This window comes from Symphalangus syndactylus, chromosome 8 (assembly GCF_028878055.3).
Source record: "Symphalangus syndactylus isolate Jambi chromosome 8, NHGRI_mSymSyn1-v2.1_pri, whole genome shotgun sequence".
Taxonomy (NCBI): domain Eukaryota; kingdom Metazoa; phylum Chordata; class Mammalia; order Primates; family Hylobatidae; genus Symphalangus; species Symphalangus syndactylus.
The window spans coordinates 100,373,379-100,388,691 of record NC_072430.2 but is presented as its reverse complement, the minus strand read 5'-3'; the positions used below and the strand labels follow the sequence as shown (position 1 = coordinate 100,388,691).

The window sequence follows — 15,313 nt, the reverse complement described above, 5'->3', positions numbered from 1 at the left end:
TCACTAGAAGCTGTTTGAGGCCCTGAGCTTGGTCATTAATTTCTCAGAAATCTGTGAAGCTTCAAGGTATACTTTATGGTGTTCCTTTTTTTTCTTCCGAAAAGAGACATTCGCAGGATAACCTAAATTACCCAAACCTTTCTAAAGAAGGGTGCTTCTGTATCTAGGCTTTGGTTTGGTAGCACCTGGTAAGACTTTGTTTATCATATCAAAATTCCTTACTCACCTACCAGGCTTTCTTAATTGGCTCAAGAACTAACACCTTGCTCCTATAAATATCTGAGGGTGAATCAGAAGGTGTGTAGGCCATGTGTGCCTGAACCAACTTGTAGGAAATGGTGTGACTTCCCAAGGCCATCATCTTCTTTCATTTTATAGTCTGCTTTCATTAGAATACTTAGTTTTCAGTAATTCTTAGTTGAGAATAAAGAATGGGAGAATAAAATTTGTTATTTTAACAAATTTTGGGTGCCACTGACAACTTGGGTGGAGTGCCAACCCAGCCATGTGATGATATTTAAAATGCTCTATCAGCACTTGGGGCTCCAGACTACATGGCCACCCTGGAGACATCTGTGCTTATTCGGAAATGCCCTCAGATGCAGCTGTTGTGCGGCTACACACCCGTTGTCCAGAGTTTTTATATTTCCGTGCCAAGCCTTTAGCTGTGGAACCAACCTAACTGGCAAAACAGGAATGTAACAGACAATCCCTGTGATATGAGTCATATTAACTATTTATATGAAAGAGGTTACTAAGACATTACAGGAAGCAAAGGCATGATGTACTCTGCTGTGACATGTTTTACTGAACTAGCTAGGCTTATTTATAAATTGTAATCTACAACCTGCTCTCAGATAGGCAGTTCTAAGCTTTGGATTATAATCAAATCAAAATTTAAGACTATTTTGGCTTTAGAGGTGACTCCAGTGCTTCTAGAGTTAAAAGTCAGCAGATAAAAACTTGACCAGTTGAAGATACATTTTCTCCTAGAGGAACTAACTGTTAGCTCTGTTTTTGCTTGGGAAAACAAGACTTTTCCTTTTCAGTTTAATTCCTCAGGGAACATTCATCTCATCTCCAGCCAGATTCAGCTATCATCATAAAAAGGGAACTAATCAGTGAGGCCAGTCTTTGTTGTTTTAGCAGACTTTACCACATGAGAAGATATTACATATTAAACTTTCTAAGCATAATTTACTTGATGATTTCTGACAATGTTTTCAAATTGAGCAACCTTTCAGGGATTGGTATAACCTGCTCATGTCATTGAATCAATATACCACTCAAAGGCAAATGTGCAAATCTGCTAGATACCAAATAACAGCGTAAGCAATGTTGATTTTCTTTAGAAAGCATCAAAGATGCTTTGATTGATTCAACAATATATATTGAGCCCCCACTGTGTATCACGCTAGGTACGGGTATAAAAATGAATAAAACGTGGTCCCTGCCCCAGTGTAGTTATAGGCTAGTATGTATGTATAGGGGAGGCAGGCACATAGACAGATAATTGTAATGCACTCTGTAAGTGCAGTATTATTAAAATACTCAGAGCTAAAGCTTAAAGAAACCCCGATACTTCTAACTGAATGCCACAGTTTAATTTTAAGCAGGCAAAATCCCATTTTACTTTTACCAGTTGTCTGTAAGAAACTGACTCCTGAAGTATTTGCCTCATGTTTCAGCTGCCTCTGACCTTATCCATTGTATGCTTGTGACTGAAAGCCTCACAGAGAATGACCATGGCTGACTGGTGCTCACTCTGTGCCTCACACTTAGTAGTCTACCCACTCCTTGAGGTTGCATACACCCTAGGATATTGTAAGCTAGATTTTTTTTTTTTTTTTTTTTTTTGATACGAAGTCTCTCGCACCGTCGTCCAGGCTGGAGTGCAGTGGCGCGATCTCTGCTCACCACAAGCTCCGCCTCCTGGGTTCACACCATTCTCCTGCCTCAGCCTCCCACGTAGCTGGGACTACAGGTGCCCACCACCACACCCTGCTAATTTTTTGTATTTTTAGTACAGACAGGGTTTCACCATGTTAGCCAGGATGGTTTCGATGTCCTGACCTTGTGATCCGTCTGCCTCAGCCTCCCAAAGTGCTGGGATTACAGGCATGAGCCACTGCCCCTGCCCATAAGCTAGATATTTTAACAAGTAGTATTTTCCTCCTATTTTCTTTCTTTTGTAACAGAGATTAGCAAAATTTTCCTGTAAAGGGCTAGGTAGTAAATATTTGGGATTTCACCAGTCAAACCTTCTCTGTGGCACCTACTCAACTCTGCCCTTGTAGCAGGAAAGCAGACAACATCAATACATAAATGGGCACAGCTGTGTTCCAGTAAAACTTTATTTACAAACCAGAGGGCGGGGCAGATTGGACCTGCAGGTTTGCCAACCGCTACCTCTATTTTTTTAGTCTTGATGAACATTTAAAATTGACTGAAGGGTAGGCTGTAAGAAGTAATAAGCATTAAACTTGGGGTCAGGGCACCTGCCTGTAGACCCCAAGGCCTGCTGGTTCTTCCATTTGCAGTTTTCATGTGATACAAGTCAGTGATCTCTTTCGGCCTTAGTCGTCTCTATAAAATGATGGCATTGGACAAAATGACTTCTAAGATGACTTTGACCACTGGCATGCTCTGTTTCTAAAAGACACAGGGGACTAAGTCTCAAAAAGTGAAATTTTAGTAGGGAAAAGTATTGTCTAATACTAAGGCTTTTTTTTTTTTTTTTTTTGAGATGGAGTCCTGCTCTGTCACCAGGCTAGAGTGCAGAGACACAATCTGCAACCTCTGACTCCCTGGTTCAAGTGATTCTCCTGCCTCAGCCTCTTGAGTAGCTGGGATTACAAGCACGTGCCACCACGCCCAGCTAATTTTTTGTATTTGTTAGTAGAGACGGAGTTTCACCATGTTGGCCAGGATGGTCTCAATCTCCTGACCTCATGATCTGCCTGCCTTAGCCTCCCAAAGTGCTGGGATTACAGGCGTGAGCCATGGCACCCGGCCATACTAAGGCTTTTAGAAGATGCAGCTACATGCAGACAGGATGGGAGAGTCCTGGGATAAAGCAGTTTAGATGAAAGGTTTGGGGCTTTAGCTGACGAGTAGCACCTTACAAGTCAACAAAGTGAAGTGGTTGCCCCAAAGGCAGGATAAGTTTAACCTGCGTTGCCAGAGAAAAGTGTCGAGGACTTTCTAAGCTCTGTGCTGAGAAGACCTCACCTGGAGTGTTACCATCAAGTCTTTACTGCCACCAGGGTAGAGAAGGAATTCTCACCCCTGCCCTGAGAGAAGGTTGAAGAAAGTGGCCATGCTCAGGAGTGGGAAAGGGAGACAAGGAGGCAGAGACCAGGAGACGGAAACTGCTAAACCTAAAGTTCCGATGGAAAATGACTTTGAAAATGTTTTACATCTTTAGGATCTAGATTAGCACCCCATATGTAATCAGCACACAGACTTTTGTTGAAAGAAAGCTTCTGAGTATGTGAAGAACGTTCAAGTGGAAGAAATATTCTACTTGTTCCTGGCGGCATCACAGGCCACAAGTAGGTCAGTGGGAGGAAGCCACAAAGGCTGCCTTCGTCACAACATAAGGAGGGACAGGTAGTCTGTGCATCCCTGCACTGAGGAGGCAGCCAGGGTACTGCTTTGGGAGTCCTCAGAGTAACCTGAGGGTAGTCCCACAGATCCTGGGAGCCACCGGTTAGCAAGTTATATTCAGCTGCCCCAGAGGGCAGGTCCATCGTGTCACCTACAGCCTCTTTGGCTCTGGGAGTCTGCTGTTCACATTTTTCTTTACACATAGCTTCCCTGTGAGCACAGTATGGGTGTGAGGATTTTAATACCACTGGTGATGTGTTGAAGGATTTTAGCTACTACAGAGACTGACGTTTTTTATTTTAATATTCATGTATTCATTTTAAGGTATATTGGGAAACAATAGAGCTAGCACACCAAAACTTTATAAAGATTGTGTAAGACAAAGTTCTATTAAAAAAGCAAATAGATTTAAAGTTGATTTAACGAAAAATATTAATAATAGTACGTATATATTCAGATGTAACAAAAATTGTGAAAGTAGTATGAATAGTTGAAGTCTGTTCTGTGTAAACCATTTTTATTTATCTTCTGCCTATAGGATCCTTTTTGTTGCTGCTGCTCTTTCTCCATTACCCAGGCTGGAGTGCAGTGGCTTGATCGTAGCTCATGCAGCCTCAAACTCTTGGGCTCAAGAGATGCTCCTGCCTCAGCCTCCCAAGTAGCTGGGACTACTGGCACATGCCACTGTACCTGGCTAATTTTTTCTTATTTTTTGTAGAGACAGGGGTCTCACTGTGTCACTGTCTCAAACTCCTTGCCCAGGCTTATCTCAAACTCCTTGACTCAATGGATCTTCCCGCCTTGGCTTCCCAAAGTGCTGGGATTACAGGCATGAGCCAACATGCCCTGCCTAGGATCTGGTTTTTCTCCTTCACACAATCCTATCACTGAACAAGACTCAGATATTTTTTTCATTAAAAAAAGGCAATGATGCCCACAGAAAAAAATTCAAAAAGAAGAAAAAATAAGATAGAGGGAGAAAAGAGGAAGAAGGAGAAGAAAAGGCTTTCACAATCCCTTCTCCACCCCAGCTTCTCAGTTGCCTTCATTCCTTTTTCAGCATTCCTTCCCTATCTTTGAGCCCACGTGTATACTTTTTATCATAGGGTCGATGTACTTTATATTTTTCATTTTAAATTTAGCACATCACATTGCTTTACTGCAAACTCCTCCTTACTTTGCATTTTTTACTCTTGTCATTTTTGGCCACTTGTCATTCCTCAGACCTAACACAATCTTTTCTTACACTTCAATTTGACCCTGACATCTTTGTGAGTAAAGCAGAATTTATACTATAGCTTAGGTGTTAGAGTTTCAGCCTCCTTCTCCAAATGCCTTCCTTAGGAAGCTTTAGGCACCCTCATTTTTCTTGTCTGTAGTTTTCCTTGGTGTTTTATCATTTAAAACATTTGCACTCTATCGCTCCATTTTTTGCTACTGGTCTCCCTAAGGGGACTTGTATCTGTAATGTCTTATCTCGAATTCACAGAAGTATCTTTCTTCTCCCATTTAAAAATGTTTCAGACATCCATGAGGACTCCATGTCCTGTGAGCATATGTAACTTATTCCCCCTGGTTCTACCCTGTTTAAATAAAGCTTTCTCATTGTGCTCCCTTCTTGTATAAGCTTGCTCCTGACATTTGAAAGATTTACCTCTTTATACATATTTCTATAATCAAAATATTAGCATATTGCCTATTGTATGTATTAGAATATTGCCTATTGTATGCCTGTTGTATGATGTGTGGCTTAGTTTTAGGTATGCTCCACATAAATGTCCACTTTACTAATCTGGGTCAAGACACAATGAGATCAGAAACTATGATCATTCAGTTTGTTTTGGACAGCTCTGGCATGTGGACAATTAGATTTGTACTGAGCATCCTATGGAAACTTGAGCTCTGGAGAAAAACTGCCCAATATCTAGAAAAAAAGTAACAGATTATTCTTTTTGTGGATTTTTGTTACAGACTGGATTACAGTGGGCCTTCCAGAGAGTTTTTCTTCCTGGTATCCAGAGAACTCTTTAACCCATATTATGGCTTATTTGAATATTCAGCCAATGACACATACACAGTACAAATAAGTCCTATGTCTGCTTTTGTAGACAATCACCATGAATGGTAAGTATTTTTTCCCCAACACTTTTCTTCAGGTGATTTTCTATGTTACTAGTTTTTTTATAGAACCCACATTTAAATATTCAAACATTTTTTCCCTTGGGCAAAATCATATTTTCAGTTAAATACCTCATTTTGACTCTTGTTTTTATTGTCAAATTTAAATATATAGGCAGTCTCCAAGCTAGGACTAGATCTGTTGATAGCTGGGAATTGATCTGTTCCATAAGATCAATTTAAGTGGGTTGGGTAGACTTCAAAAGGTATTTCCCATTGCAAGAAAGAGATGATGAGTTCCTGGTGAGATCCCTATATTCCTCACTGTACCTTTGGGTGCCTATGAGCTCTAAGCTGAGGTGGGGGTGAGGAGGGGAAGGGCCTGACCCAGAGATCAGACAGCTTCTAGAGCAGCCCTTGGGGAAGTGGCTGCCATGGGAGGAGGAGACAGGGCAGCTGGAACTCTGGCTGGGGCTCTGACTCTCAACTTTGGCAATGATGGTGCTCTAGGGGGCAGTGGGGCTGGTGGGGTGACTTGGGGGCATTGATGGTAGAAGGGCAGGAGTGGGGAGTCACAAGCAGTGGCCACTTACTGTATTAGCCATTTGAAGTTTGTAACCAGGTGTTGCCTCCCTCTTTCCTAATTTCTCACACAAAATCAAGGAAACTGATTTAGGATTCCCATCTGAAGATTATTTATGCTGAAAATCCCAAATTGCACTCTTTCCAAATGTCCTTACATCTTTTTAAAATCTCTGCATTTATACACTTCAAATATTTGTACAACCCCTGTTTGCTTGTTCCCGTTCATTTTCCCTGACAGCAACAAAGGAGAGAATATGAGCAGGATTCATGGAAAAAGCTTATTTGAATCATGAGATTAATATTGGTGGGTGGAGGGCGTTATCTTTTAGGACTTACTCTTCAAACTAACTTCTGTTTAGCTGCAATTTGAAGTCCTTCTTCTAACTGTGGCTATTACAGTTGTGCTAAATAAATGGAAATAAAGAGGAACCATACTGCTGGACATTGTTCTTAAAATGGCTGCCTAATACTAAAATTACAAACTTACAGTACGAATCTCAGTATGGATTTATACTTTTGGAAGGCATCAGACTTTCAAAGAGCTAGAAACTTGAATCCTTTTGAAAAAGAAAGTAAGTTTACATCTTAGGCAGCAAATCCAGTCATAAAAAATATATTTAATAAAATTTCCAAAGTGATTCAGAATAGAATTGAGCCTTGAAATTTTAGAGAACAGAATGTCCCAGAAGGAAACTCCCCCAAACGTCCATGTGCACAATTCTTGAGTGGTGAAAATATCAGGAATGGGGCTTGAGAGAGAATAGGGATAGGAACTTTCTTGATCTGAGACTGGGCCTTTCCTCAGAAGCGAATTGCTACTGAGTTTGTATTAGAGAAATCCTGCTAATATTCATGCATACACACTAGGAGGGAATAGCATTTTCCCCATCTCCAGAGGTCTCATCTGTCAACATCTCTTAGAAGTGGTTTGGGGAAATGTCACTGAAATGCTCACAGGGGATTCATGAATGTGGGGTGCTACATTGTTGATATGGAGTGAAGGTGGAGCAGGGTCTCTAAATATGAGTGAAACCGATTCTTCAGCAAGTAGGTATGAATTACTGGCTGTATTAGCCCATTCTTGCATTGCTATAAAGAAAACACCTGAGACTGGTAATTTATAAAGAAAAGAGGTTTAATTGGCTCATGATTCTGCAGGCTGTACAGGAAGCGTAGCACACAAATCACTGGGCTTTGGGGATGGTCTCAGGGAGCTTTTTTAATCATGGTGGAAGGCAAAGAGGAAGCAGGCACATCATATGACAAAAGCAGGAGAGAGAGAGAGAGAGACAGAGTGTGTTGGAGGGAGGTGCCACACACTTTTATATGACCAGATTTCATGAGAACTCACTATCACGAAGATAGCACCAAGCCATAAGGGATCAGCCTCCATGATCCAAACACCTCCCACCAGGCCCCACCCCCAGCAATGGGGATTGCAATTCAACATGACATTTGGGCAGGGACAAGTATACAAACTGTATCACTGGCCTGATGAAGACACAGCCCATGGTGCATACAAATTCTCACGACCTAGTAGGCAATTAATATTGGAAAAATTTAGATGGTTAGCGCTGGAAGGCATTCTAGAAAGCATATGGAACCACCTAGAAACTGCTCCATGACATGTAAGCCATCTCATGCATTTCCTTCACAGGTTCCGATTCAGTGGTAGGATCCTTGGTCTTGCACTAATACACCAGTATTTGTTGGATGCCTTCTTCACACGGCCCTTTTATAAGGCTCTTCTCAGAATGTAAGAATATTTTTATTGCTTGCATAATTAGCATGTAAAATGCAGTATTTACTTTTTTGAAAAAATTCTTCTGTCAAAGTCATTGTTTATCTGTTCACAATCTCAAATCTGTTGTTATTAAACCTAATAGTGGTTTAGATTTCTGAAACTAATGCAATTTCAAATATGATTACTGTGTTTTTCCTGCCTCTGACCTATTTAGCCCCCAGAGTTTTAGTTTTGCTCTACCCCCCAAAATTTATTCTCATTTGTTGCAGCATGTGTTTCTTTAAAACAATTGTACTTCAAACACAGCCCTGGAATTCCTGTGGTATTAACGCAGATTATTAATAGAATAGTTGTGGGTTAGTCTTAGTGACTCACAGCCCCCTTTCCTTTATGAGATACATTTTATATTTGGCTTGATGCAGATTTTCAAATGCTTACTCCTTGTTCAAATCTTCATTTTCCTTTGTTTTGGTTTTATTTTTTATTTGTTTGTCAGGGGTGGACAGTGCCATATGTTTCTTAAACTTTCTCTATGCCCTTAGTAATTTATTATGGAAAATGAAAATTCAGCATTCACAGAACTTTTTCTTCATTGTTAATGAAAGATTGTAATTATTGTAGAATGTAGGGCTAATTGTTTCTGTCCTATAATCAGCAGCCATTTACAAGGCTGAACAGAAGGCAACTGTCTGTGGGGTAGTAGCTCAAATTTGCGATGAGAATGCACTGAATTATTACTTGGCTCTGTCCAACTCATACCCTAACTGAGGCCATGCACTTGCTTACTGTTAAATGGAAGCCTAGACCTCAAATGAAAGCAAACAAAATGCTTCTTGTGGGCCCTTGGGAGGGTCAGTAGAAAGACTTTTGCCTTCCTCTCTTTCAGTGTCTTCACAGCTTTAGCACTGGGGAACAGGTGCCATTTTCCGTCTCTTTGGTTCTTTGTGGCCCACTTTGCATCTTCCCATTTCATTGCCTTGTCTCATATCTTCTCATTTGAGCTTCCTGAAAGACTAGTCTGTACTGACTGTCTATACTTACCTCAAATTCACACCCTCAGCACACTTCAGCCTGGTTTCTTTCCCACCAGAAAACCTGGGGAGGCATTTAAAGAATACTGATGCATCCGTATCTTATTGGATCATGCTGCTGCTTCTGACACTGTGTACCACCCACACCCACCACCATTTATTCCTGTGTCTTTCCTTCGAAGCTGGCATCTATGACACTGTACTTTGCAGGTTCTTTTTTTTTTTTAACTTTTCTGTCCCTTCATGAGCCCCTCTTCTGATTTGCCCTAAAGTCTTGGTGTACCTGAAGCTTCTATCATCGGGCCCCTGATTTTCTCACGCAGTATGCTCTCCTGGGGGAATTTCTTCGCCTGTCTTATCACCTGTGACTCCCAAATCTTTACTGTCAGTCTTGATCTCCCTTAAGGTGTAGCCTCACATGGTCAGCAGTCCACCAAATATCTCCACTCGGATGTCTTACAAGGGCTTCAGAATCAACATGGTTAAGACTAAGCTCATCAAGTTTCCCTACCTAAAAGTATACCTTCTCCCATATGCCCAGTTACAGTTAATAGTGCCACTATTCTCAGGCCACTTTGGTCAGAAATTGGGAGTCACCCTTAAACAGCGATGACAAATACACACAGTACATGTTCTACTCTTCCCCATCTCTACTCTACCCCATCATTCCCAGGGTAGAGTTCACAAATCACCTGTGGTACTTTTTCCCACTGAACTCATTGTGGCCTCAGAAATCTTTTTAACTTATAGTGCTCAAGCCCGGCAATTAATTACAGTTAGTTTTGACATGAGTTCATTTGTCACCCCTATTTTATATATCCTTCTTTATACTCCCCCAATAAAACCATTTCCTGATTGCTACATGTTTGCCTCCTAAATGATTTTCAAATTCGTCTTCTTCTCTCCAACCTTAATAGCACAGCCCTAGTTAGAGCCCTTATCTTATTTTGGCTATATTACTGTAGGGGTCTATTCATTGGTCTCTACCCTCTAATGATAGCCACCCCTCGTCCCACCCCATTTTAAATAATCCTTCACATTGGGACTTCCAGAGGAGCTGTTTATAATTCACATTTCACGTCTGATCATGTCATGCCCTGTCTTAAAAATCTTTTGGTAGTTCTGAATCACCAGTCTCCTTAGGATGACATTAAGGCCTGCTCCCTTGCTGGCCTCATTCTCTAGAAATTCTGTCTTGAGGTTAACTCTCTCAAACTGCTGATATGCTCGCAGTTCCCTGTACACTTCTATGCCTTGTATTTTGTTCATGTTATTCTCTCTTTCTCCTTTCTTTTTCCCCTTCTCCTCCTTCATTTATTCCTTTTTACCTCTCTTGCTTTTAAACATCCTGAAAGATTTAATGTAGGCATCATCTTCTGCAAAAAGCTTTTCCTGAATCTCTCAGTCAAAGAAAATGCCCCTCATGTGTGCTCTGACACCTAAATCCCTATCCCTACCTTATCTTTTGTTAAATTGAAGTGTGACATACATTTTAAAAGTACATGAATTTTAAGTGTTACCAATCTTATGTTATCACTTATTGCTTTATATTAACTTATCTATTTGTGTACCTGGCTCCCCAACTAGCCCATTAGCTCCTGAGGGTAGTGACTATTCATCAAGTAGCTATTCAGATGTCTGGTACATACTTGATGCCTAATGAATGTTCAGATTGAACTGAAAAAAAACGACCCTTAAAATTGGGTTAAGGGGAGTGAAATTTCAAAACAGCTATAGCAAATCAATGACTACCACTGTACAACTGGGCCATGGAACAGTAGCTATCCCTCATGTAGATTCTTTCTCTGCAATTAAAAAAAGTGGAGGAAAAATACAGATTGATGAAGGTTCTGTGGCTTACTATTTTCAGAATAAGAACCATGAAGAAAAAGGGAATGTATGTGAAGATGAATCATGTCTTTAATAAAAAATAAAATAAATATCAAATAAAGTAAAAATCATCTTTCAATAAAAAAAGTTAAAATATACTATAGAAATATATAAATAATTTCAAATTAAGATAACAGTATTTTAAGGTAATATAATATAGCCAGAAAGAATAATGGATCCAAGTTGTCAACCCTAGTGCCAGTTCCTGATCTGGCATTGATGATGGATGACTGGGCAGATGGCACTCATTCTTTGTACCTCCAGTTCTGTGTCTATAAAGGAAGATGCAGGCTGAATGATTCCTGTGGCATATTATATATTTAGGACTTTCTAATTTTATAACAAATTTCTGAATTATTTCACTGGTTTAATTACTGGACGTGGACTAAGAACATTCCAGAAATCACTGCCTATGTAGTGGCTCTTATTCTTCTCTTTAATTCTTAGTTTCTTTCCTTATGACTCTGGGTTTTTGCTAATAGCCATGCCTACATATTTGTTTCTGTCTGTTTGTCATCTTAGTCTATGTGACCTGAGTGATCTAGAATACCTTGATGAAGAGTTCCATCAGAGCCTGCAGTGGATGAAAGACAATGATATCCATGACATCCTAGACCTCACGTTCACTGTGAACGAAGAAGTATTTGGGCAGGTGTGTGTATTTGCACACCTGATGCCTAAGTGTGGTAACTGAAGGCTATTGACGAGTGAAGAATTAAGATGCTAAGATCAGATGCTTATTTATTTGTGGTTTATTGGGTGATTTAAACTGAGGATCACACACAGTTATAATAACCGCAGTTAACAAAGGTTAGAATTAATGTCAGCTGCAGATTAAGATGCTGTAAATTACAGATGGTGATAACTGTTTATGTTGTAAGCAATCTTCTTTTTATTTCCAACTAAAGTATCCCCCAAATATGAGAATTTACCTTATATAGAATGCAGTTTTTTAAAGTCCACACTACGGAATTTTTTAATTGACATTTATAGAATGGTGGCTGGGCACGGTGGCTCATGCCTGTAATCCCAGCACTTTGGGAGGCCACGGTGGGAGGATCAATTGAGCCTAGAAGTTCAGGACCAGCCTAGGCAACATGGTGAAACCCTGTCTCTACAAAAAATACAAAAATTAGCCAGATGTGGTGGCACACACCTGTAGTCCCAGCTACTCAGGAGGCCAAGGTGGGAGGGTCACATGAGCTGGGGAGGTTGAGGCTGCAGTGAGCCTGGATCGTGCCACTGCACTCTAGCCTGGGGGACGAGAGTGAGATCCTGTCTCAAAAAAGAAAAGAAAAAAAAAAGAACCAAAATTGATTTTTTTGAAGCTAAAGGAACATAAACAATGTTTTGGGGAAGACTTAAAAACAGAATGTATTAATTTTTTTTTCAAAATTGGTGGAAGAGTAGGGAAAACATTTCTTTCAGAAATTATATACTAGTTTATAATTAATATTCTTATTTAGGCATTAATCTTTAGCTGCTTTTCTGAATTCCATGTGTTTTGAAAAAGTTCTCAATTTAACATTCATTTGAGTGTAATTCTGCTTCTTTAAAGTAAATCTTTACTCTGGATATAGTCAATTCTGAGAAATTTGTGAAAATGAGGTTTGTCAAACATTCAAGTAGTAGCAGGCTAGTATCTCAAGGCAATTCATCGGCATTTTAAAACTTAGCCTTTAGTAACAGCAATACATATATATATTTTAATCACCAAAGCTTTCAAGCACCCGCTGAATGCCTAGTTTTTCCTGAGTGTGTGTGCTCCGTGAGTGCCTGGGGCCTCACTGCCAGCTTGTGGGATGTGCCTAGGACAGGGCTGGGACAGGTAGCTGGCTGATTTCAGCTCACTGCTAGTAATGTTCTTATAACATTAAGAGTATTGCTTTATAGTCATTCTTTTTATTTTGTAATCTCAGATAACTGAACGAGAATTAAAGCCAGGGGGTGCCAATATCCCAGTTACAGAGAAGAACAAGAAGGAGTACATCGAGAGGATGGTGAAGTGGAGGATTGAGAGGGGTGTTGTACAGCAAACAGAGAGCTTAGTGCGTGGCTTCTATGAGGTAAAGACAATCAGCAGTAGGAGGAGTTTGCAGTCTGATATCAATGATGCCACAGTCCATCTTATTGTACTTTACATGTGTAGACTATTTTTGCTGTATTTACTGTTGCTCTTTGCATGCGAAAAGTTCGGTATTTTTTCCCTTGTGTGTCAAGAGCACCAAAAGAAGCTTAACTCACTGTTATAAGAGATCACTGAAATAAATGTTATGGACTGAATTCAAGTAGCATTTGTTGATTTAATGACCACTAGTAACATTTAAGCCATGCATCTTATGCTTAGATATGGGTAATCAAATCTCATGCTTGCTATGTGAAATAATTGTATCTGAGATCAGAATGAGTTGGCATGTATTGTATGTGACTTTTTCTGTAGAAACACCAGATAGTTTCCTAAAGGTGGACGGGACCTAGATTAATCAGCAATCAATTATAAAACAAAAATTCTGTCAAGGCAAATCTCATCAACCTTATACTAAAGAATGCCTTATATTTGTAGGGAGCTTTACAGGTTTTCAAGTGCCAACACAAGGTACACACATATTATTCCTGAAACTCCATGTGTCCCCTTTTCTAAGGCTTAATTATAGCTGATATTTCTCCAGACTCCTAAGCCATGCCTTGTACTCTTTTTATTCCACAGGTGGTGGATGCCAGGCTGGTATCTGTTTTTGATGCAAGAGAACTGGAATTGGTCATCGCAGGCACAGCTGAAATAGACCTAAGTGATTGGAGAAACAACACAGAATACAGAGGAGGTGAAATTTGATTTATAGATGGCTAGATTTTAAATTTCAAATTAAAGGAAGGCGTGGTTCAGGTTGCCAACTGAATATAGGACAGGCAACAGCACTTGGACTCTAATCATAGGTCTGATGCAGGCTCCCTTGAGACCTTGGGCAAGGTACATTCTCTTCTTTTCCTAGTTACCTCATCTGTCAGATGGGAGAAGGACTGTTTACACACCATCAAAGGATGTCATAACTCTTAATTGTTGGTGAGGAAATGTGACCGTAAGAACACTAATTAATTACTTTATGGCATTGTCAGTGAAGCACCAAGGAGCTAACATCCAGCAGGTCAAACTCCACCTATTCCATTTTGTTTCTAAAACTTAAAAAAGCACACCCTTTGAGCTTCCCAATCAGCACAGTTTTTCCACCATTCGCTACGCTCCTTATCAGTTGTAATTCATAGTCAGAACACTTGAATGGAATAAGACACAGTTCCCAAAATTCAACATTATTGGAGAAGTTCTAAATTCAAGCATGAATTTCAAGTGAAAAGAAGACTGTAGTAAGATTAATTAAAAACTGCACTATCTGACCCTTCACAAAATGGGAAGCTAAAATAGTGACACTTCTGCAAATCAGTACAAATTATTGATTAGTAACTGGGACCAAAGCCATTGAAATTTGAGTGTTAAACCAATACCTTGCAAGGGACCTGATGGTAACCCAGAGTTAAGGTTTTATTAAATACTTTTAAGCAAAGAATACATTTTCTGAAAATTATCACCGTGTTAGAAAGCCTTCAGAAATTCATGACAAATACCAGTTGTTTTCTGGTTTGGGTTTTGTTTTTTAACCCAAAATATAAGAGATTAGAAGTAGTTCTGAACTTGGAGAATGAAAACTACTAACATCACTGAATTAATCATTTAGCAGAGTAAACTGAGAGCTGAACAGTTCTCCAGTTATCTCTAAGTTGAAGCAGAGATTTTTTTTAAAAAAAAGTAGTTTTAAAAGTTTGTAGTAAAAAAATGCCTTAACATTTGCTAAATTGCTTTTGGTTATGCCTGTGCTTGCCTGTTCCAGCTCATCCCTGCACCACGGGCTGGCCTTGCTCACACGTTTAATCTGAAAGGCTGTATTTAATTGCAGTTTCCATTGCTGCTATTTCTGAAGTCCAGTTGCTGAAATAAGTCTTTTCCAATTGGCCCAAGTATAATCCATATATCTCTTTGGTTATTATAATGTTGTTAACCCATCGATTTTTACTGAGAGCACAATTTCTCTGACATGCTACATAAGTTATATTTTACCATAAATATTATTAGCTCATTCCTTCCTTCCAGGAGATGATTTTTTTTTTTTTTTTTTAGAGGGCGTGTGCCACCATACCTGGCTACTTTTTGTATTTTTAGTAGAGATGGGGTTTCACCATGTTGTCCAGGCCGGTCTCGAATTCCTGGCCTCAAGCGATCTCCTGCCTTGGCCTCCCAAAGTGCTGGGATTACATGCGTAAGCCACCACACCCGGACCCAGGAGAT

At 39.9% G+C, this 15,313-nt stretch overlaps 1 protein-coding gene across 7 annotated transcripts in view; it reads left to right on the top strand.

Annotated features, from left to right (window-relative positions):
- HECW2 (HECT, C2 and WW domain containing E3 ubiquitin protein ligase 2) overlaps window positions 1-15,313 on the top strand; it is a 405,698-nt gene that overhangs the window by 366,339 nt on the left and 24,046 nt on the right. For all 7 annotated transcript variants that reach the window (XM_063644845.1, XM_063644843.1, XM_063644847.1 and 4 more), the window contains 5 exons: window positions 5,581-5,733; window positions 7,970-8,068; window positions 11,500-11,629; window positions 12,897-13,043; window positions 13,685-13,799. In XM_063644845.1, the coding sequence (XP_063500915.1) occupies window positions 5,581-5,733; window positions 7,970-8,068; window positions 11,500-11,629; window positions 12,897-13,043; window positions 13,685-13,799 (644 nt within the window). The remainder of the gene's footprint in view (window positions 1-5,580; window positions 5,734-7,969; window positions 8,069-11,499; window positions 11,630-12,896; window positions 13,044-13,684; window positions 13,800-15,313) is intronic.